Here is a 24,083-nt window from a genome sequence, read left to right on the forward strand (position 1 = left end):
AAAACCATACCCTTCACAGCGGCACATACCCATATAGCCCATATATGGCAGTACCCCCACCCCCCCGGGCTTTGGTAGTAGTTCGCTTTACTTAATCTCGTTAGATAGATGATTATATTTCTGTACAATTTGTATTTGTCCCGGTCTGAGGTATAGAAGAGGTTATTCTTTATCCTGATTGATTTTCTTAAACCTGCAGTCAGCCATGGTTTAGCAAGGAATTTTTGTTTACGATTGGATATACTTCTTAAAGGGGCGTGTTTGTTAATTGTCTTGTTGACGCATTTGTAAAACCTGGAGAACGATTGATTGGCATACGTATGTTTGCAAATATTATTCCAATTAATATTCTGCAAGTCGTCAATGAAAGATTTTGCATTGAAAGTAGAATGGTCACGAACCTTAGATTTGTTACCTCCTGTCAACTGCCAACTTACAGGAGGCAACCAGTTGGCGACTTACAAGCTCGACCGATGATCTGAACACGGGGCGACCGAGAAACAAATCCAGCTAGTGGTCAGAACGGGACCACTGACCGGGACCACCCGATTTTGAGTCCAACACGCTAACCACTCAGCCACGTTACCCCCTTCCCCCCCCCCCCCCCGCCCCATCCAAGTCAGCATTTCAATGAAGAAAGGGCAGCTTTTACTGATGACGTCTGACGTTTGCATCACAATACCCAGCCACACTTCAGCGCTGGAGCAAGTGATGAGTATTGAACAAGACTGTACAATGGTTGGTGTGATTCTCTAGGTGATCACCTTTTGTCCTTCGTATCTTGGAATCATAAAATAAAAAGTGATAACAGAGAGACAAATTGTCACACCCGATAGGATGAGGAAAAACCGGTCAATAACAGACGCAGCAAAATGCCACTTGTCCTTGTTCCCTGCCATGTTCTCCTGTTCGACAACCCTTCCATAGATATCGCTAATTTTGTGGGTAATTTCTTCCAGTCGTTTATCCAAAGGATTCCTCAATTCACAGCACTTTTTTACCTCCATCTGGCTGCCGCTCAACGAAGTATGTCCACCTCCTTTGCAGATTAATAATTTATTTAAAAACGTCGAACCCTTGGACTGGCGTTTCGATCTGATAGTTTCTCGATTTTCGGATGACTTGACGTTCAGTTTCATTCGCAAAACCCTTGCAAGACAGCCAAATACAAAGAAATCAACCCAAGCGGGAATTTCTTCTTCCGGGTCACTGAAATAAAATCGAAGGGTGACCGATGTTCCGATCAGGCAGACGGCTACTTCAAACAAAATGGCGATGAAGAATTTGCTTATCAAAGGTGTGACCTCTGATGTTTGAGGAGTGTTCTCAGTGAAAATCAACATATAAACGGTAAGTCCAAGAAGTAACGTGATGACCAAAGCAATTCTCTCCCCAGAACCAGGCGGCAGAGAGAACGAAAACACTGACAGAGTAGCCAGTAATATACAAGGTAGAATCAAGTTTTGAACGTAAAACAAAGGCCGACGACGAATGTGTACGGTAAATGTTATGTGGACGAAAGGATGCTGGCAACAACTGTACTTAACTGTATTTTTCGTGGCGTTTACGGAGACTAAGGTCCATTGGCCATTACGGGTGTACTTTTGCAGGTCAGCAGTGTTGTTCTTAAGCGCAAGATCCAAGTGTTGACTGTTGTAGGTCCAAGAGCCAAAAGTTAAAAAGCACGTTTGTTCATCAAAAGGGAAGAATGTAATGTCGATCTTGCAGATGGACTTGATTTCTGTTGGCGCGAACCACTCGTTTCGGCCATCGTGATGTAGGATTACCTTGGTGTCAAAGTTGTACATTTCTCTCCCGACGCCGTTTATGCTGAAATAACGCGAAACTGTTAGACAAAATATAGCGAAGAGAATAAAGAGTAGTTAAGTACAATATTCCGTTTGGCCACTACTAGCATTCATCAGCTATAAATCAAAATTAACACCAGAGCTGCCTTCTAACCATGCACCGCACCTCTAACCGGGCACCCAGTATTTCAAAGTTGCAAGACTCTGGGCATCCTGTGGATTTTCAAAGGAGCGAAGGCTTGAACAAACGCAAGTACTTATGAAATGTAAGATGTGAAACGCCATTTATAGTTTAAGGCTTGGACAGATGCCACAACATGAGCTGCAATATTGCTCACAAAATTATTCACTCAAGAAAGCCATACGCTTTAACATGTCGTGCACACTACATGCAACATTTACTGAGCAGATGCGACAGAATTGTAAAAACCGCCAACATCGTTTTATCCCTTTAAGTCCCAATAGTGACCAACATCAATTTTCTCCTAACGATATCCATACAATATCAAGAGATTAGGTTATGAGAATTAATTAAATGATCACCAAAGAGAAAATGCTTTGATCTTTTCTCAAATTCTCTCAACTTATTCTTTAAAGAAATGTATAGAGATCAGTTTGGAGAATTTGTTTGTGGATATTGGGGCTTAAAGGGTTAACTGGTATCGAGATGGACCGCATCAAACCCAAACTTAGCTTGTCCAGTGTCGTCAGTACACTCTCATGAAAACTACGTGTTTTCAGTTTCGTGCAATTCTGTTTGGGGAGCTTCACAAGACATGGGCTGTAATTTAAGGCGATGCAGTTTTTCTAGTCTTTTAAGCCTATTCATCTGCTTTGGATACACTTTATACCGAGTCGTTCTACCACCACATCAAATTTTACAGATTAACGGTTTATATATGCACAACATTTCCACCCGGATGGTTTGTGTAAATGGTAAGCGCCTTTGAACTTTGGATATCATTTGGGCGATTTTCAATATGTAATTGTTAATCACACATACTGATCAATATTGTGACCCTGTCCTCTTCGCTCCCACTGAGTTCAGCACCGTTACTCCTTCAGGGCAAAATTCCGGGGCACTAAAACAGCCCATTTTAAGACTTCCTGTTCCTAAGCTGGCGTCGAAATAACAATCTCTCTCCTAAACTTCAGTTTATTCAGCACTTGGAAGCTCTAAGCGAAGGTCAAACCCGTCTTATCCAGTAAGATATACCCTGTAATTTATTTTAAAATGTTTATTTTACTAACCGCTTCTATCATGGGAAATTTCGGTAAACTATCCTATACAAGTGTTAAACTAATTTAAAATTTTATAAATATTAATATTTACGATATACAATAGCACTGTTAGCTAGTTACACACTTTTTGACTTTTTTAAAATTGGAAGTTATTATTTCTCGATACAACTACGTCATGCGAGTATTATTTGCAGAGTAGGCGTTCTAAGCTTACATAAGCTTTAATTAAAAATCCGATACTTAGGGAGACAGCGAGACTCTTTTTTAACTTGCTGTGATCCAAAACTTATCTTCTTATCAAATCCAAGACCAAGACGTGACGTTCACTGAGAAGACTTCGATTTCGGTTTTAACTCTCTCGTTGTGGACATGTACATGATTTTTATGATCCGCGTTACTTTTTCCGGCAATCTATTGTTACAATTGTGGGGTATATAAGAATTGCTCAATTGCATCGTATCGGCGAAGGCTCAAACGATATGTTAATTTAAAGTTCTCGTAAGAACTTTTGCGTACGTCCATGTATGCATTTCACGCATTTTTTTTAATACACGAAAAAGGAAGAAAAAGAAAGAAAAACTACAAGACGGTAGCTTTGATGCACGGTCATGAAATAACGGACATGCATAGCGTTAATCTAATTTTTTCTTGAACGATTTTTTTTAACAGTCCTTACAGCCGTAAGTAATTGCGTTGCAACATTCTAATCGCTCAACAGGGACTTATATTCCCCCAGCATGCGCTCAGAAGACGGCGTTCGCAGAACGTAGATTCACGTGGCCTAGGTCAAAAGTTAGATAGAGTTGACCACGGATAAATCAAACCACATCTTTAAGGTTTCTTCGCTAGATAAGGACTCTATTGTAGGATAATAGTTGTTGGGCATCCATCTCTAAAATAAGGCCAGGTGGACAATTTTAGAATTAGAAAAAAACGAAATGAGTCAAGAAATAAACCAAAATTAACAATAATCGATGTTATAATGAGGAGAGACACTTTGTCCTAAAGGACATCTCCAATATTGTGTTCCTTTGACCGTATTCCGAGCAAAAGTTTTGTCACAAGTCTATTCTGACGGGAAATTTGGACCACTTGAACGTTCCAGGCATCTTGAAGTGTTATTTCAAGTAGACGTTTAGATGTTGTAATGCAGTGAATGCCAAAACAAGTGATTTCTAGACTTAATTCCATAATTTCTTACTCCTTAATAGGTACAATTAATGGCTTTTTCTTCTCCACTTCCACTACAAAATGTTGCTAAGTTGACGGTATCAACATTGGAGTTATAGGGGTAGGTATTGCTTTCATTGTCGGTTCTCTGAAGTAATTTCCTCAAATGGGATAAACCAAATTAAATCAAAAGTAGGAACGGAAAGAAAGTAGCGATGAACCAAAGAATGCATTTTTGCTGTTCACTTTGCACATCTGAAAATCCACTGTGTTATTTGTTCCATTTGTTCCTAAATAGAACTAACGAAAATAACAGCTGTCCAAATCGCTTAAGGAGCGCCATTACTATTTGAAAAATGAAGCAAAATGTCATGGACTAACTCCTTAAGAAAAATCCAATTTGGCGACTATGTAATAAATATTTGTTTTCAAAAAAGTTATGATATTAAATAAGGTGAGATAGGAATTCTTGGCCTTTTTTGTTTAAGGCAGAATTCGGGCACGGCAGAAAAGAAATTGAATGGAAAAAAGGGAATTAATGTTGACGAAAAAGCCCGGAATATAATCATCATTGCAACGTTTTTTACCAATATTTGAATTTTCAAAAGAGTGACTCAAATATATTTTTTTTAGTGCATGTGAGTACTCCAAAAGCACTTACTTTCGCCAAAGCTGTCTTGTATGCACCTAGCATTCATTCAGTTCAATAATACACCTTTATTTATTACTTCAGTCCTTGAGAAAGTGTGCAAATAACACCCCTGTGTAATACCAACACCATAAAACATGAATAAATGTGAATAAAACTGATCACTCGACAGTTCGCTTGTGTTGACAGTTTAACACATATAGTCTTCTGCTGGTTTAGGCTAGATTATGTCCGCGATAATGAGTCATTTCAGTCAAGTTGCGTGGCTCAGTGTTGTGCTCGAAAGGCTCTATGGGACTATCTTTGCGGATGAAATTTTCCCCAGTTTCCTGCGCGACATTGCAACAGCCAATGAAAAACCAGGGCAGTCCCATGGTGCAATTCGACACAACATCGTCCCAGTCTTACGCTCAACCTCAAAAATGAACGATAACAATTGCCTGGTTACTGTGCGCCCGCAGACCTAAACCGGGCGCAGCTGTATTGTTCTTTGAAGAAGTTTTAGTTTATTGATTGCGACATAGGAAAACGACAGGTAAAAATGAGTTAGTTGAAAACAATGATGGAGGGAAAAAAGATCCGTTTAGCTGATTAAAGTTCATTTGTGAGTAATGCTTTTTAACTGGTTGTGTCCTGACAAATTTGAACAACACTTTTATGAGGGGTATTAGCCGGTATTGGTAGAAAATTACAGCTATTTAAGCTTTTGATAAACCCATTTGGATGCAAGCAGTCAGTACTAATTAAAAGAGTTCGTGATTTTGTCATACAAAAAAATCTGAGCTAGGGAGAAATGTAACACCTTTAATAGTTTCACTTATCCTGCAAGACTTAAATAAAATATAGGAGTTATTGTCTGTGTCCAGAAATGGTCAAAAAGAGCGCAAATCTATCGGTGTATAAACTAGCAGTAATTTTCGCTACATAAATGCGAAATATGCAATGACGTCACCGCTTTACAGTCAGTGCACTGCATAGGGAAAATCCCAAAACCTTGATGAGCTTTACGGTAATTGAAGATCAACAACGGATGCAGCCCACGGCTAGGAATAACCAGTTGCAGAAGGAAAAGTCTCGATCATTTTCATTATTTCTATATTGTTTTGGCGCTTTAAGAGGAGACGGGCTGAAAACCAGTTGTACTGTTTTCGTATAAATCGCGAAATATTACCGGAGCATAAAATTCTGGGTTAATAATCACATTTGCCGAATGTCTAGCTAGCCCTATTCTGTGTCCATAACGAAGTTTTTTTTTATCGTAAGAGACTCTGAAACTGAAAGGCGGGTGGTGAAGATACCATATTAAGAAAGTTTAAAAAGACCTTTTTATGAGGAAACCTCGAATTTTTGCAACATTAGACTCATATTCCACTCGTCGATGTCTTCTACCCTTTTTCAATGATGTAATTTTTGAATAACACTATCCAAAATCTGTGGTTAGTATTTTCAGAACATGTTTTAGTTCCCTGGTTCGAAAATACATTAATTATTTACTCTGCCGAAGAAAATTCACAAGCAATTGAGCTTTCATCGAAGGTTTTAGCTCCACTTCATTTGCTGAAACAGAATAAAACTTGAAGATTAGAGGAAGAAAGAACAAGTTTACATGAAAGATTTTAAAGCCTGTCGATAAACTCACAATTTGTGGTTTTATCCAGTCTTAAAACACTCGCCTGCGCTAAATGTTTTTAAAACTTCACACACAGTCTTTCTCTTTTTTATTAGAGCAAGGAAAACATAGCTTTGAGGAAAGATGTACGCCTTTTATTTATTGGTCATGATAATCTCATGTCTTCCCAGTTGGTTATCTTAAATTGACTGAAACTATTAATAAAATATTTCGCCCATCTTGTTTACGAAGACGAAATGGAAACATTTCGCTTTGCTAGCAGGACGTCTGAGAAATGATCAGGGGCACCCAACGGGAAACTTTGAGAAAAAGACCTAAAAACAACAACAAAGCATGAATAAAGCTTTTTAAAGCCATTTTAAGCATTTTGGAAGATTGCTGGGAAAAATTTATCTGTTCCTCACTCCCAGCAAGACTGATGGAAGATGACGCAATTCTAGATATCAAATCCCCTCAGACACCCTGAATTGACTTTTTCCCAGCAACACTTTCCTTCCAAGGACATATTATTCCTCCCAAATCTCCCAGCCCGCAAAAATTTGCTTGAAGAGATATTTTGAGGAGCAGATCTATTGGGTGCCCCTGAATGATTATATTTGGTACTTTAGCATGAATGATTGAAATACACAACAGTTTTTTTATGTTTCAAATAGACTAATATCTATCTGAAGGTAATGTGCTAAGTAATGTTTTGGGATTTGGTATAAACCATCAACCTTCTTCCTGATAGTTTCAATGGCATGTTTTTATTTAACTGTGACGTACTGTAAATTTTCACTTCGTTTTCAAGGGCCCAAAATATTTAATTTCCTTGGCTCTGGAATTCAGAATTCCTCTAATATTGAAGTAAAGTCATTTTTCTTGGTATAAGCATAGTTTACTTCTCTTAATGCTTGCGTGTACTTTTTCGCTTCTTTCGCTTTTTTTCTCGTATATTTGCATTTTTTTCACTTTTTCTTTTTCTTTTTGCCTTTGCTCGTTCCGCCTTATCTATTCTTATCCTATTTAATGATTATTTTCTATGTTGTAAAGAAATAACATGTGTTTAGTAAGATTGTCTTGCTTATGCAAATATTTTATTTAAGTAATTAAGTCATATATTTTAAAGGTGATCCCTTTCATAAGCCTTATTGGCTTCCATGGGCTCGCTTGCCTCATCTTTCTTAATTCTGTGTATATATTTAATGTAAATTTCAAAATGATAATGAAACAATAAAGCAAAACATAAACCACTTCATAAGCGATGTAAGACAACAAGAGCTGATTCGAATATTCATATGATGTATTTTATATTTCATGCTTGAAGTATGGGGTTGGAACTAAAAGTCTTACTTGTTATAAAGATGAAAATCAGGCTTCCACACAATCCTAGGACTGAGGTTGATTCCACAGCACTGACGATTGTCATAAACCACTTCATAAGTTATGCAAGACAACGAAGTTGATTGGAATACTCAAGTGATAAATATTGTATTTCATACTTGAAGAATGAGGTTCGATCTAAAAGTCTTACTTGTTAAAAAGAAGAATATCAGGCTTCCAAACAATCTTAGGACTGACGTTGATGACAGTGATTTCCTCGAACTCAGCAGGGTCCCACGATAGTCGGTGGTTGGTCCAAAACTAATGAACGACAAAAAAAGTACGTTTTAGAATACAATCATGTTATTCAACCTGATTTTTAAAAACTGCTGGGAAGGTAACATTCAGAGAAACCAAAAACTGTAAAAATTCAAAACTTTACACATTCTAAGTCACTATATCTCTCTGAAACATGAAATCAAGGACTTAGTCTCCTTGCTTCACAAAAGGAAATGGGTAACGTTTTTATGTCTTCTCTCTGGATCAGATTTAGACACAATTAATGTAAAAATACCTGCCTAACCCAAATATTACAGGTCATTATTTGGTCTTTGCTATCCTGCAACGAAAAAAAAACGATTAATTAGAAAAAAAGGAATACAGTTAAACGTTTGGCATTAAGTATTTGATAGTCGCTTGTTTGAAGTTCCTAACTTTAGAATGGGCAACACAAGCGCCCACAAACATAACATATGGGACAGTCAAGGCTGATAAATAATCATAACTGCATGCTTTTTTAACTACACCAGAATTTCAATGAGCATGAAGGTCCTGTTCACATGAAGGTGGGGGACCCCAGGTAGGTGAGGTAACCCGCTTAGGTGGGGTAACCCGTCAGTCCACATAATCTCTCATTTCAATTTGATCACGATTACATGTTATAGGTTGGGGTGACCCTCCACATGTTACCTCACCCATCTGGGGCACCCCACCTGCATGTAAACAGGCCCTAAGAGAGGGTTACATATTTATGATCCTCTAACAATCAAAAATTGAGAGATCCAGTTTAGGTCCCGTTTATTTGAGATAAGCTATCCCAATTAGCCGGGCGGTTCGGCTCATGCCGTATTTCCTCATAACATTGCCTTGTTAATATGAGAAGGCAGGATGGCCCGCTTGCAGTTTTGCAGTTTGAGCATCCGAGATCTCGGCAGCGGGCCAGCCCACCCTCTTGCATAAACACACTGATAATTTTATGAGGAAAGAAGGTATGAGTCGAGACAACATGGTAAAGCGGTTCAGCACGGCTAGCCGAGCGCTCATATTAGACTTTCCGAAAAGTTTCCAAACCGAGGGATTAAAGTTGAAATGAACTAGGCTAAAGAATCATATTAATTGATCCACAGTCGCTTGAATATCGGTACACTCGGGTAATTCCAAAGATTTCAGTAACCTTAATCAAATCTGTAGGGGTTATTACGTAACACCCGCCACCACGTTATTAAGTCTTTTATTTTGCGCAAGCCCAGGGTTTGTTACAACGACAACACATATGCTGTGTTTGTATTTAACCCAAGGTTACTCGAACGACTCGGTCCGAGTAACGTAAATAAAAGTTTTACGAAAACAACAACACTTGAGATTAATGCAGGAATTCCAGTCACGTTGATTGCTGAACACAAGTTCAAGGTTCTGGTAATTTAACTGAAAAGTACTTTATAAATCATAAAAAATCGCGTGACCAGCCAAATGCACATTCCAGATCGTGATCCTGTGACTTATTATTCCTTAACGATCTAAAACATCACGCGATTTTCCATGCGTGAGGTCAAGATACCTGGATACTGGCCAAGTTCGTTTTTCTTTGATGGACGGAGAAGATTCAGTTGATAAGAACCTTATCTCTGTAACACAGTAGGACGGTGGTGTACACAAACAAGGTTACGAAAAAGAAATCTCTAGACAATACAAAGGCCTACGTATTTCCTGACTTATCTAGGGTCAGCTAAGTAAATCGTAAAAAGAAAGAAAAATAATCATTCTAAATGTATCGTTGAGGTAAAAGTAGTTGCGAAGGATGCGGCTTTCTAATCTTGGAGCTGTTTGACTCTACTGAACATCAGAAACATATGGTTCATTGGATTAGAGTGATTTCATTTGATCTCATTTATTAGGACATGACCTGTGCGGGAGGGCGGGGAGCTAACAACAGTATATTTTTTGCTCACTACAGAAGAAAGGCCAGCTGGCTCTAGGGAATATTTTGCAGACATATCTTCTGAATTTACAGACCCCCCTTCCATAAATGAAAGCCCACTCGCTTACAACATAAATGCCTACACAAGCATTTTCAAAGCCGGTTTTGCCTTCTCTTAAGAACGAAATTCGGCTTAAATGAAGTAAACATCAAAACAGGCCTCTAAGATAGAGTACAACCGGTCTATTGTACGTGTTATGAAGCAAGAGTGTAGCGTGATTGTGAGATGGCGTGATTTTATTCCTTTGATTTTGTTATTAATAGTTTCACTCGTCTGTCAGAGCGACAGAGAACTTGATGACAGATCGCATTAAAATCTAAAGCTTATAGATTCAAGAAAGTCACGATTTTGTGTAGTGTGTGAGCGAGCCATTGTACTGTGAGGATCGAAGCTGTGAAATAAACCCTGTTTTGCTTTGATATCGTGAAGAACGGCCCTTCGGCATTCACGACATACGGACGTATACAGCTATTTGAAAAAGCTGTCGAAAAAAAATGTGCACGCGACAAGGTAATATGGGATATGATCAATACACTATTCCTGACGACTGTAGCTGTCGAACCTACTTTTGTTGCTCTGCTTTCGCACTCGCAAACATACGTCCATGGCCTCTCGTGGCATTCTTTCTAATTTCTTTGATGAACAGTGAACTCAAAACCACCCACAATACCTTTCGGGATTGTCACGTGCACTTTTTTCGACAAGCTTCTTCGAAATAGCTGTTTACGAATGCAGAAGTAGCCGACTCTCTTCACAGTATTCACAACTCATTAGCTATCAGCATGTAAATCTTAATTATCTATGAACTAGTTACACAAAAAGGGCGTAAAATTATACGCCCAAAGTAGACAAAATTAAAATTAAGTGGTTAACAAATGTGCACCGCTGTGGCGAATAAATTGTTGGCAAAGGCCTCGAAATTTACCCTAAATATGTATTTGTTTTATTGATATGCTGATTGAGACCTTTTGCTTAACGGATGAACCAATTATTTCAGTTGTATTGTCTATCTGGCTGGAAAGGTGCTCTTCAGGTGACGTTTCATACTAAAAGCTATTAAACAAACTCAGATAATAGTTGAAAATAGGTTTTTCTAAAATGTTTCGAACTTATAAGCGACAGAATTCCCTGCCCAAAGAGTGGCCTATAAAAGAAAGTAGTCCGGTGATACTGCTATTTATTGATTTCAGACCCATAAGATACAATATAATTCGTTCCTCAGCTTTGAGAATATGACTCTTAGGAATTTAAGTCTGTTTAAGAGCAAAATCCTTGACGATTGATCAATCGAAAATTAAGTGCAGCTTGCTTATTACAGTAACGGCGTTGCCCTTTCCAGAGTTTATTTAATCTATTTATTTAATCCATTTTTACCAAAGTTCTACTTTACAAGATTGATTTTTAATGAAATTATACCGACACGAGCCCTTTAAAGTTTTGTATCAAAACGCACTGGAAACCTGTGTGTTTATGGATGTTTACACGAGAACGATTTCTATCCGTTTACAAACGTATCCCCAAAACGAGACCGTTTACGAAAATATCCGTAACTGATCATCCTGGCACGTGAATAGAAAGCGTCAGAAATGCGTGAGTTTATGTGGGTTGCCAAACGGAGCAAGTCAGCTCCAAGTATGTATTGAAGTGTTTCAACTGAGAGCTTATTCAAGTACCTCAGAACATCTCTCTTCAACCAGATCTATTTTTTCAATGAGCCAGGGGATTTCCTTTTGGTATCATTTACTGATGTGTAACTTGCTGAATTAGCTAATCACTAGGCTTTTTTTAATTGTTATTTTCGAGAGAGGGAAATAAAGGCCTAACAGTCGCAGAATCAACAGGGATCGTTGTTTTTGTCCTCAAACAGCCCTACTACTGCGGCAGGGGGGCAGGATCAGCTGCCAATTAACCACGACCTATGCTAAGCGGGCTAACTCCATTAAAACTGAATTAATCGTACCGAGATTGAGTTTACAACCCAACTCTACTTACCAAATCAACAAGCTGACTGAATGCCATGTCAAAGGTTACGACCACAGCTTTGGAGCGGTTATTTGTTGGGAGTATTTGCCTTTTTTTGAGGTAGTTTTTCATAAGATGATTAATGAGCCTTGATTCTGCATCGTTGCGATTTTCCTGAGCTGGAACAGCGAAAAATAAAAACAGACAGCTGTCATTCTTTGGTAAAACAAGAGACTTCCAACGATTTTCAGTACTGAAGTATTGTAAACCGCTGATCAACTGTAATCAAACATTTCAGCGATGACACGTGGGAATTAGATGAACTAGATTAAATACATGAAAAGAAGAAAAAAACTTGCCTGCTGATTCAAATGTCTTCCATGGCTAATTATCGGTAAAGAGCGCAGACTGTTTTTTGAATGCCTTTTAGCAAAAAAATTCACGAGGGTCCTAATTTTTCGATTTCTGCAGGGTCTTTTTCACGAGCTGTAAGGAAAGCTGTGAAGTAGCCGTAATACCGGTGTGATAAGACCGGAAAATATTGCCGGAGCCATCAGCCAAATCAGGGCAAAATGTAATAGTGATATGGTGACCCCGATCAACGTGTTTATATCTCTGCTTGTTTTTTGGAGCTTTCAAGCTTGTTCTTTATCTACAACATACCAAAAATCGCCGATCCGCAAAATGGAACTCCGTTAATTGAATACTAAAAAAGATAATGTGTAACTGTCAAAATAAAACTTCATTACTGCCTTGCTACTTCAAGAAAATCAGTCACAGAACGATACAAATTTCGTTTTGTAAAATCCTAAGAAGTAAACGATACTCTACAAAAGTTCTCCCAACGAGGTTTCATTTGAATGGTATATAACACCATAGGATTTCGTCACAGATTTAAAAGTTAGTGCAAAACTATAATCTTCCCATAACGGAAGGAAAGGGTTAAAGAGACCTAAAATCTGCCATATTCGACTACATGCAATGGCAAAAAAATAAAACCACCTTAAATCTCATAACAACATGATGACAAATTACTCCATTTTCCATACCTACGTAAACATCGCTCAGCGTGAGAAGAGTTCCGACTAAAAACGCAGTAATTGCTACAAATCCGCTAATTTTCTGACCACCCGCACACTTGAAAAGCCTGCCTTACGATGACGCTGATAACGTGAAATAGACTTGTGCTAAAACCCACCAAATCTTGACCCGTGGGATGTACAAAGGTGTAACGCATAAACCGACTGGCAAACAAGCTTATCAAGGAAAAGAGTTTACATCTGCTTTTGCGACAATCGATCGCGTAAACGAATAAGATCCCTTCAAACACAAATAACTGATATTGTTTGAGTTAATTAAGTAAGTCATTGTCGTACATGTGAAGATCGATAACCATCTTTGAAATTTTAAAACTTCTTCAAAGGGATTCGAACCCGTGACCTCCGCGTTACCGGTGCCGTGCTCTACCAACTGAGCTATGAAGCCACACATTTGGAGCGAGGTCAATTTATTGAGTTCACATCTCCCGTGAGGAGTGAAATGATGTGAAGTATATATGAAATAATTCATTTTTGAACTGCGGTTGTAGATGAAAGTGAAGAATGATCATCGCAGTAAATTTTCCAATTTAAGCAATTGGGAGAGACGAACTCAATTAATTGACCTCGCTCCCACTGTGTGGCTTCATAGCTCAGTTGGTAGAGCAACGCACCGGTAACGCGGAGGTCACGGGTTCGAATCCCGTTGAAGCCCTGATTTTTTCAGGCTTCTTCTTTCCAATTGCTTACATTGGAAAATTTACTGCGATGATCATTCTTTACTTTCAAACACATTTAACATTGGGAATTGCGCATTGTCTGGTTGAGAGTGTCATTTTAGAAACAAAAGCGCAAATTTGGTTTCATTTTCCCCTGCTTTTTTCGCTTTTCAAATTAATAAACAGAAAAACAAGCATATATGAAGTCCGACAGCGATTCGATCGGGTGGCATTTGTGTCCCTCTTACGGAGTTGTCTAATTTAAAATTTGACTTTACTTCTACGACTTAAATGCAAAAGACTTTTATGAAGTTATGTTTAATATAATTCAGAAAAGGTTGATTATACTTTATGCGGGTGGTCGCAATGTTCTTTAAAAAAAAAAAGAGCTCCTTAGTTACTTGCTTTATTGCGCAATTGCGCAAAATTGACGTATTTTGCCCATTTAACACTTTCTGTCGCTCTTTAAAGTAAAATATTCAAAACAAAAAAAGCTAATTAAGGGAATTTTTGGTGTTTTATTTTTGTTTGATAACCAAGCGAATTTACGAATTAAGAACAATCTTGTTTATTGGGCACCTATCGAGTGACATTGTAAACTGTCGGCCAAGGATCAATATCTTGACGATGTTCAGTGTGTTAACAACGCAAAATTCGTTCCGGGTTCTCTTTTCGTGAGTAACCGAAATACCAAAAGGATCTTCTATAGCAAGCTAAAGTAAAGCGGAGACGTCATGATCAGCCAAGTCTGTAAGTAACACATTTGAATATTTAAACGGGTTAGTAGCCTTACGACAATTTAATTTCAATGGTACCGACACTTTCTACTTTTAAGCCAACTCTTGGCACATTTAATACCTTCTTCTTGATTCAAATTATTACAAACAATTAGTTATAAAAAAATGATTCAGCTTGGTGATATTTATGATCCAAAACAAATCACATTATAAATTTTAAAAAAAAAAATTAAAAATATCTAACTTTCTATCACCCTGGAGGGTTCTACAACTTGGTCTTGCGTAATGCGAGAACTAAACCAAAAGAAACTTTTAATTATCTACTACTATCCCAAAATATTTGGTTTACAATTGGTTTCGTTGATGCATTCGAGGGTTGCGCCGCTTACGAATTTACTTTTCACGTAATTTAACGGAAAATTTAGCTGTTCGTGCTGAGCTGGTTTTTCTTGTGTAAGTTAATATAATTTGCAAAGATGGCAATATTCAGATGTTACCTTCACTAATTTAGACTCTGGAGACACCGTGTGTAAATCAATTTACCTCATATCTTGGTGACGCAGTGGTTTACATTGTGGGACTCAAATATGGCCAGAAACATATATTTGAATAAAAGAAACAAGTCAGAATGCCCACTGGCCGGAAACAAACCAGTTGGCTTTTTACAAGAATGTTCAAGGAGTTGAACGAAGGACTCCAGCTAGTGGCTGTGGAAATTGAACTCGGGGCTACCGAGTTGAAAGCAAGCGTTCTAAACCACTACAATGCCAGCCGCCCAGTTTCAATCTGAATAACAAGTAATTCACCATATATTAACAATTTTTGAAGGAGGCTGAGCATTACATGAATAATTACGCAGATCGAGGAGGGTGTTATCCACCGATTGTATATTGGGGCAATATACCATCATATCGATAGAATATTGCTTGTATCTTCTAAAGTTCTTCAACGCCAGCTGGGTATGAAGAATTAGCTGAGGAGCCGAGCGGAAATGGTGAAATAGTGAGTACACTCAGTGTGATGAGATTACTCAACGAATTTTTCCTTCATAATTTTCTATTGACAATTTATTTTTTATTTGAATCATATGTAAGGGCACGAGCCGTGCTCGAGTGTGTTGATGTAATATATGGATTTAGCCAGGGCTAAAAGCGAAGCTCCTATTAACATGTGGCTTTCCATGATCGCCCCAGTTAGGAAATCTGTCAATCATTCGAAAACTGTAGTGAGCATGCGCGAAACGGGCTGGGAACAACAACAAGAATTTCGTCTTCGCAGCCGATTCGACAGTGTGAAATGAGTTCGTTTTTGGTCCCGTTGGTCATTGCTTTCTTTGCTGTAACCAATTTTTGTCCGCGGTAATATGGAGCTTAGGTTTTCCTTTCTTCTGGTCTTGCGTTTGTCATTACATGCGGTTTACTACGCTAAGAACGAGACCAGTGAACATTGATCGAAAACAGACATTGTTCCTCGATGCCGGACCTTTTGACTCACTTCATCTCTCTAGATGCAGGCTCTCAAGCTGTGTTTCTGTTTAGAAGACCCACACGACTAAAGAAAGGGCCAACCCTTCAATACGTATGTAGAAGAGTTTATATTTTCAATTGAAGGGCCCAAAATTAATTCACAGGGATGTTAAAAAAAGGGCGGTGGCTGTGGTCGAAAGAGTTATTTACGGTTTTACTACACCTTTAAGACGACAAGAAATGATTGATTGAGAGTCTTAATTCTTTATCCTTGATTGTGAACTTATCCTGGAAGAGTTGCGTTGGATGATTGAGTGGCATGGTCAAATCTCGTAGTCCATGTATTTCTTTATGTACTAAAAGCTAAATAAATTTTGCCAAGAGATCACTAAGAAACTATCCCTTCTTCTGAGTTTCTACTTTCATGTGATATTAGAGCACCTTAAAACCTTCATACAAACAAATTTTCGGTTCAAAAGGGTTCTTTGTTTTGCGATGCAGGATGCTTGAATTTCCAGGCTTTTGCGTGACGCGTCATTTAGCTGGCGGCCGGGAAAGCTCTTATGTGGGTTAAAAACATTACGGATTTTTGGAGATTTTGCTATCTAAACATTCCTTGTCTTAGAATAAATATTACTTTAATCTTTATGAGTTCCTCAAGCGAAGGATTCACGGATAAGTAGGAGAACTCAAAAACAGATGTTTCTGTTGGTTTCCGGCGGCCATATTTGTGCCCCTGAAAGGGACACAAACATGGCGTCTGAATACAAAGCGTTATAAATTTGGGTAAAACGTTTTTTCGAATATATCGCATATGAACTATTGCATAGACCTGATAGATTCTTGGCAAGGCTTTTTGTATATTTATCTTCCTTCATTTTCCAGATCAGTCTAGACTTTCTGTAATAAAAGGCTTCTGATTTTATGTCTGCTTCCTCACCTGAGTGAGAACCGAGAATAGTAGAAACCCGCTGTCAGAAAGTTGTATTTTAAGTACAGACTTAAAGTTCCGGTGTTTTTTTTTTTTAAATTAAAATACATGTCTGCCGCCCTGCTAGCTCTAAAGTTTCCGTGTTTCACTTTTCTACTGCTATTTATAGCAGTTTAAAATTTCACACAACATTTCATTTCATTTGATAAGTACTGACTCTTATTTAGCGAATATTTCATTGTTTGAGTTGCATTTCCTTTCCACCTGTTTTGAAACCGTTTTAACACGAACAAAATGTAGACACGGTGGAGGCTTAATCCGAGAAGAGAAGGTATACTGAATTTCTTATCTGTAGGTTGATAAGTCATGATAAGTTAACAGACATGGAATCGGTATATGTGAAACAGCTGATCTTCTTCCCTTTTAACACATTATTGGTCGGATTTCAATATGCTTCAAGTCTAAAGGGAAAAGCGACCTGAGACCCTAAAGCAAACGGTGTGAAAACGGCCTGTTAAAATCCGCGTAAACTGCAAAACAGTCCGTATTTTTGCGTATTCAAGTACACTGTACGCACGAACAATTAAACAAAAGCTGAAAACGGAAAGCGAGACTGGGGAGAGACGCTAAAAATACGGACTGTCCGTTTTAAATAAGATATATTCGTTCGAATTGCCCGCTTCTCCCAGCCACGGGCAATTCCCATTGGCTAAATTTTGATGCAAGCTCTTAGCAAACTGTTAAGTTATGTTTGCAACAAGTCATTTGTGACTTCGTCGACTGGACAACGAAAAGTTCGTTTATCAGAAGGTCGGCCAATTTTGTTAACGTTTCACCTTTTTCTAGTACTAGTAGGGGCAACAAACATATTTTCAGAGCTTATCCATCCACTCTTAAAATTGCCGAACTGTGTTTTGAAACAACAGCTGCAAATTCTACAATTATCTGAAGCGCTCGGCTCAGCTTTCTCCCTCTTCGAGAAGCAGGAACAGGCTTTGTCGGCGTACTGCCACTTCCGTCCACTCATGCTTGATCTTCCAGAAAACACTACATTGTACACGGAAACAACGCTCTCGCCTCACCGGCCCTACGTATTCGAGCATGTGAGGCTCACGCGCTTGCTCTTACGCTGCTCCTACCCTACTCTAAACCAATTTTGGGAAAAAACCCGACTGTTTTGCAGTCTAAAATCCGAACGACATTGGCAATAACTGAACTGTACGCCACCAATGAAATTACGATTAAAAAACACGTTTTATTTCTGACCTGGCTTGTTAGAGATGATAATTATTTATCATGGTAGTCATTTACAGCCAAGACGGGATAAAGCTTTATCCTCTATTGTTTACAGCCTGTTTGAAAAATGATTTTGGAGAGTGTATTTACGTTTTCAGCGTTTGTGTAACACTGACGGCAAAATTTTCCATCGCCATTGAAAGATTGTCGCGTACTGAATGGTCTTGCTCTTTGTATGATTAGCAAAGGACGATGGAAATTTCCATCCTTGCATTTTCAGCCATCGCCTGAAATTGTCGGTGGAATTTTCCACCGTCATTTTGAGTTACAATCGTACACGTGAGTATTTGGAAACCTTGAGTTCATTTTTGGTAATATGACAAAACCTCTTTTAATCTTGCATTTTTTAATATTATTAAAACGTTGCTGGAAATTTTCGTGGTTATTTTGAGTGCGTTTGAAAATTTTCGGAATTTTTCCTGGATCATTGTAAAACATTTTGCCTAAAACCACTGGAAACCCGGCCGATCTGCATTAAAAAAAGAATATATTACCGAACCTGTCCTGTGCATGGTAACATTTTGAATTTTCATTCTAGATAATACCTCTTTTTAAGCCTACTACATCAAATGTGGAAAAAAAACTGCTGAAATGGCTATTTTTTACCAGAAATTGGTCATTTTAGAATAGCGCATTTGGTTTTAGAACGTGTTCTAGAGAATTACTGAGTTCTTACTTAAAACCTTTAAAACTTTAATTAAAACTAACCTGTTAGAAAGACTGGGAAGACGCCAAAAGCGAAGAAAAGCACTGACTTCATGCTGATTTTGCTTAACACAACTGAACACGAAGCACCGTACCTAGTGATTCACAAACAAAGCAGCGCCCACAAAGAAAGTTGGATTGTACCCGACGCAAACAAGTCTTTAGATGACAACGACCAAGACCAGGTTGCGCCTGCGATACGAAAAACGTCATGCGGTCTTGCCCACTATTATGTACCCCAATATAGCGCTCAGAAACGCTCAGAGGAACCGTTTTGCCACGCGAGTGTTGCAGAGCTGTGAAGATTTAAACAGTTGAGTGAGAGTCTATTGAACGAAAAAAGGAATGTTTTTTCCGAATCCATCCATGACTTTGCAGTGATAATTCTTTAATTCATATTTATACCTGGATTTTTGAAAACCGGGTTAGCAAAAATAGCCACTCACTGTACTACTTGGCAATTTAAAACAACAAAACTCATTCAAAGGCCGATTAAAAGCCTTTATATGACGCCGGGCATTCCAACGTGTCCAAATTGAAAATGACGCAAATTTTAGAACATTTATTCAGTAAACTGACTTTGCGAAGTTTTAAACCGGTGTCATTTCAGTCTAAAATTTTTAAGTAGAGTGAGCTGCAGCGAAAGAGTGCCTTGTTAAGGCTTATATAACAACTAAAATAGTTAGCAAAACACTACTTTTTTCGCGGTCCGATAAACAACAGGATTCCGCATGGAATAGACAACAAACTGAATGAAACATAGTGCAAAAATTATCACCTTCTTGTCCGCAAAAACGGGCCTATGGTGCAATGCCATTAGAGCCCGCTGAAACTAGACCTAGAGTCGAGAGTTCCTTTTCCAAGGTACAATCAGCTAAGCTAAACACCGACGAAACAATATTAATGGCTGGCACAGAATTTACATTGCAGGAAAACATCACGTTATCGGACTAGAAAGAAAATCGCTTAGTTATTCAGATCCTGAGGCACTTTGGACAAAAATAAAGAACCTAACAGCCTTAATTAGCCACAAGAGAGAGCTTTGCGCCTCAAAAGAGGTCAAAGAAAACGCTGTTGCATCAGAGGGAAAATTTCCCTGCTAGCAGAGGTCTCTCACGACGAGAGACCTCTGCTAGCAGGGAAAGGGCAAATCATGGAGACCAGAAATTCAAAAACCATAGAAAATCAATAAGCGTGTCATGATCTCTCAGTGGGAAACAAGCGGCTAATATCACATTTGAGAGAGCATGATCTACTCGCCAAAAAAAAAACGTATTGGAACAGGCAGCATTTTGGCATGAGGTAAAAGTGGTGTAGGTTTTAGTCTTGCGAGCAAATATTGTCCTGAAGACCAGTGTAGAAATCGCTTTGAGTTTCCCATTGCGTAATACAGGCGACATTCCCAGCCGCTCCAATTCCAACAGACTTGCTTCGACAGCTGAGTTAAAATTCGAATTTACGCCCGCCATTTCTGAATTCGGAATAATTCTTTCCCGCAGTTGCATGCAAATGGAAATGGAATAAACAATATAGACTTACCGTTAATTGACAGGTATCAATCTACTTCCCTATGCCGCACCAATCAGGAGCTCCGTTTGCCAGCGTACGGAGTTTCCCAAAAGAACAATGATATCGGGCAGGCGTACACTGACGAAACAATATTAATGGCTGGCACAGAATTTACATTGCAGGAAAACATCACGTTATCGGACTAGAAAGAAAATCGCTTAGTTATTCAGATCCTAAGGCACTTTGGACAAAAATAAAGAACCTAACAGCCTTATTTAGCCACAAGAGAGAGCTTTACGCCTCAAAAGAGGTCAAAGAAAACGCTGTTGCATCAGAGGGAAAATTTCCCTGCTAGCAGAGGTCTCTCACGACGAGAGACCTCTGCTAGCAGGGAAAGGGCAAATCATGGAGACCAGAAATTCAAAAACCATAGAAAATCAATAAGCGTGTCATGACCTCTCAGTGGGAAACAAGCGGCTAAAATCACATTTGCTCAGTCAAAGCATAGAACCCTCTAGAGCATGATCTACTCGCCAGAAAAAAAAAACGTATTGGCACAGGCAGCATTTTGGCATGAGGTAAAAGTGGTGTAGGTTTTAGTACTGCGAGCAAATATTGTCCCGAAGACCAGTGTAGAAATCGCTTTGAGTTTCTCATTGCGTAATACACGCGACATTCCCAGCCGCTCCAATTCCAAAAGACTTGCTTCGACAGCTGAGTTAAAATTCGAATTTACGTCCGCCATTTCTTGATCACCGTAGATTAGGCCTGGAAAACAATTCAGGCCGAATTTTTTGCGTTCAACAAGTTTACTTTACAAAATCTTGCCAACAAGTCTGGGGACGTGTAAACCAACCTTTTATACCTTTTATACATCACATCTGAGGTGAAACAGTACCATGAGGCGCTGTGTTTATCGTACAGACGTCGGACAGAATGCAGTATTTCACAATTTTGCAATACAAATTGCACTCATTCAATGTTCAGGACGATCGAAGCACGCGTGGGCTCAGTTTTAGCGAAACCGTCAACAAAATTTCCAAAATCACCTATACGGCTAGCCGGTTCTCACTTTTGACAAGCGCCAAACTTTTTAAATTAAGATTAATATAGTTATACGCTTAGTCAACGTAATAAAGAATTTAGTATGTTTATTATTTATTTAATGATTTTATAACGATGTGTAATCTTTAAAAGCGTTTGATACGCGCGGCATTTTGACTAATCCCGCAAGCGATGTTCATAAGCGACTGAAAACAAACGGCACAGCGATTTAAATTGCAAAAGAGACTACTAACAATCAATAAAAGGAAAATAATTCGGTGAAACATATACAGACAACAATTTTCATTCACGGAGACAAGTATTAAAGTGTCTCTGAAAATCCTTGTTTATGTTTTAACCCTTTAAGTCCCAATAGTGACCAACATCAATTTTCTCCTAATGATATCCATACATTGTTATGAGATGAGGTTATGAGAATTAATAAAATGATCACATAAGAGAAAATACTTTGATCTTTTATCAAATTCTCTTAACTAATTCTTAAAGGAAATGTATAGAGATCAGTTTGGAGAATTTATAAGTGGATATTGGGGCTTAAAGGGTTAAGCCGGCTTCCCCAGACGGTGTTTGCTTTTTTCAAAGATGAACTAGAGGTAAGAAAATCGCTCAAAGCTTTCTTTTACAGCCAGAATTATAACTAAATATTCTTTGGAACGTTTCCTTTCTATCTGCGGTGAAAAAAAGTGTAAAGGCTTTTTAAAGTTCTATAAGCTTATAATCAAACCTGATACTCGGTCACTCTCGGTCAGATCATTGTCTCAAATCTTACAAACGTTCATAAACCAAATAGCCGCATAAACTACGCTCGACTTCAATAAATTAGATATAAAAAACAAACATCAAATACAATAATTACTCAGGCTTACCATTCGAGATGCACTGAAAACCATCAAGTAAGGCCTGAATCGCTTCAGACTTTTCAACCGTCTTACGCATCAAGCAAGGCCTAGGTGAAAAACGAAAACGATGCCATCCGAAATCGGATTTCCGACTTTGCCAAAGCAACGTATTTCTCAACGAAAAACCCAATAAACAAACTAGCCATGAATATCGGAAGACTCTTGAGAGCAGCTGAATTTCACTTTGTACATTCCGTGGAAAAAGACAGTTTAACACATCACAAGTTGACACAAAACTCTGTCAGCTTCAGGTGTCAAAGTAAACAAGATTTAAGATGCTGCATAAATTTTCCGCATGAACTCACCTGTCAAATTTTGACCAATCAGAGTATAAAAATTGGACGTAGAGCGTGACTAACGCGTGACCTTGGTGAGAAAAGTCAAAAGCAACTGGCATTTTAATTGTGCGCCACATAAAAAAACACAACATATTTCATATGAATTAAAAAAACTAAACTTGAGCCTGCAATCATTTGAAAACTAGTAACTTGTCAGCGGATAACTTCAAAAAGATACTCGACCTCGATGGGTCGAAACCTGAGCCCGCGATACGGTCAGGTGATACTGGTCAGCGGATACCCTGTTTTGACGGCTGTCAATTGATCACAACATTGATGTGCAATATGTCTGCAATATCAGTCTTCCTGTGCTCCCAAACTAGCTAGAAAGTGTGAGATTGAACATTGGTTGCCCTATTAACTAGCGGATATCTCATCAGTTATGAATTAAAAGTGTTTTGTCTTTGCAGCTGTGTCGATCTCACGCCACTGACCCCTACTCCCTGGCCCCTACGTTCAACGTAGAAGTTATGCAACAGCTTTAAACACATAAGCTATTCAGATGGACTATCTAAAATCGTATCGTGACCATAAAGTCGGCCATATCTAGCCGAAAAATAAACTCAAATCAAGTGCTCGTAGAGTGGCTAACACTAGTTTTCAGACCGGTTAATTATTGTGCTAGCTCTTTCCGCGGATGCCACTGAAAACAGTTCTCTAGAACAAAGATATTGACTTAGCAGCATTATTGACCATTAACAATAGATCAAATTATGATAAAACTCAACTTATCGACCTATATCATACACAACACGAAGTAGCTAGTATAAGCCAAGCTCAATTGATCTCTGTTTATTTACAATTAGCGCCGTGAATTGGGATGCAGAATCGGGTATAGTGCATTCATGCCCCTTCATGTTTGAGTCGACGGAATTATCTTATGTGTGCGAAAGATTAACTCCTATAAAAAAAACAACTTTCTTTGGCACTCGTAGACAAACATAACTTTTAAAAAGGCGTAGGCGAGAAGATTACTGAATACCGTACAGCATTCGGCATCCACGAATGTGACAGTTTCCACAAATTGAATTGTAACTTCCAACACGAGGCGGCTCCACAACTTGCAATTCAAGCTCTCGAAGATGGGTTTCAATAGCTAGTTTCTTGTTGCAGAGACTTTGTTGCTGCCAAATCAACTGTTCTTTCTTAGAATCCTTCCAGTTGAAAGTGCTAGCCAGCTCTGATTCATGACAATCATCGGATGGTGTGAAAAGTGTTTTCGGTTCGAGTTTCAGTAGTTTCGATTTCGCGACGTTCGGTTTCGTGTGCTCAGTTTCTTGTGGTAGTGGCTGTGAGCTTCGAGAACTTTTCAGAAGAAATGGTGGGTCACTTTCCCTGACTTTCAGGTGCACTCGCCTGT

General features: G+C 38.6%; 1 protein-coding gene and 1 non-coding gene across 2 annotated transcripts; one reads left to right on the forward strand and one right to left on the reverse strand.

Annotated features, from left to right (window-relative positions):
• Positions 1 to 647: 647 nt before the first annotated feature.
• Positions 648 to 19,050, reverse strand: LOC140936620 (neuronal acetylcholine receptor subunit alpha-2-like). The gene is made up of 5 exons (XM_073386114.1): positions 18,916 to 19,050; positions 12,052 to 12,200; positions 8,376 to 8,420; positions 8,013 to 8,122; positions 648 to 1,830 (listed from the first exon to the last, which is right to left on the reverse strand). The coding sequence occupies exons 1-5, from the start codon at positions 18,965 to 18,967 to the stop codon at positions 753 to 755; spliced, it is 1,434 nt and encodes a 477-aa protein (XP_073242215.1). The 5' UTR covers positions 18,968 to 19,050; the 3' UTR covers positions 648 to 752.
• Positions 13,701 to 13,773, forward strand: Trnat-ggu (transfer RNA threonine (anticodon GGU)). Its single transcript has one exon. It is a non-coding gene; the product is annotated as a tRNA-Thr (tRNA).
• Positions 19,051 to 24,083: the final 5,033 nt, after the last annotated feature.

The sequence above is a fragment of the Porites lutea genome, chromosome 5, assembly GCF_958299795.1.
Source record: "Porites lutea chromosome 5, jaPorLute2.1, whole genome shotgun sequence".
Taxonomy (NCBI): domain Eukaryota; kingdom Metazoa; phylum Cnidaria; class Anthozoa; order Scleractinia; family Poritidae; genus Porites; species Porites lutea.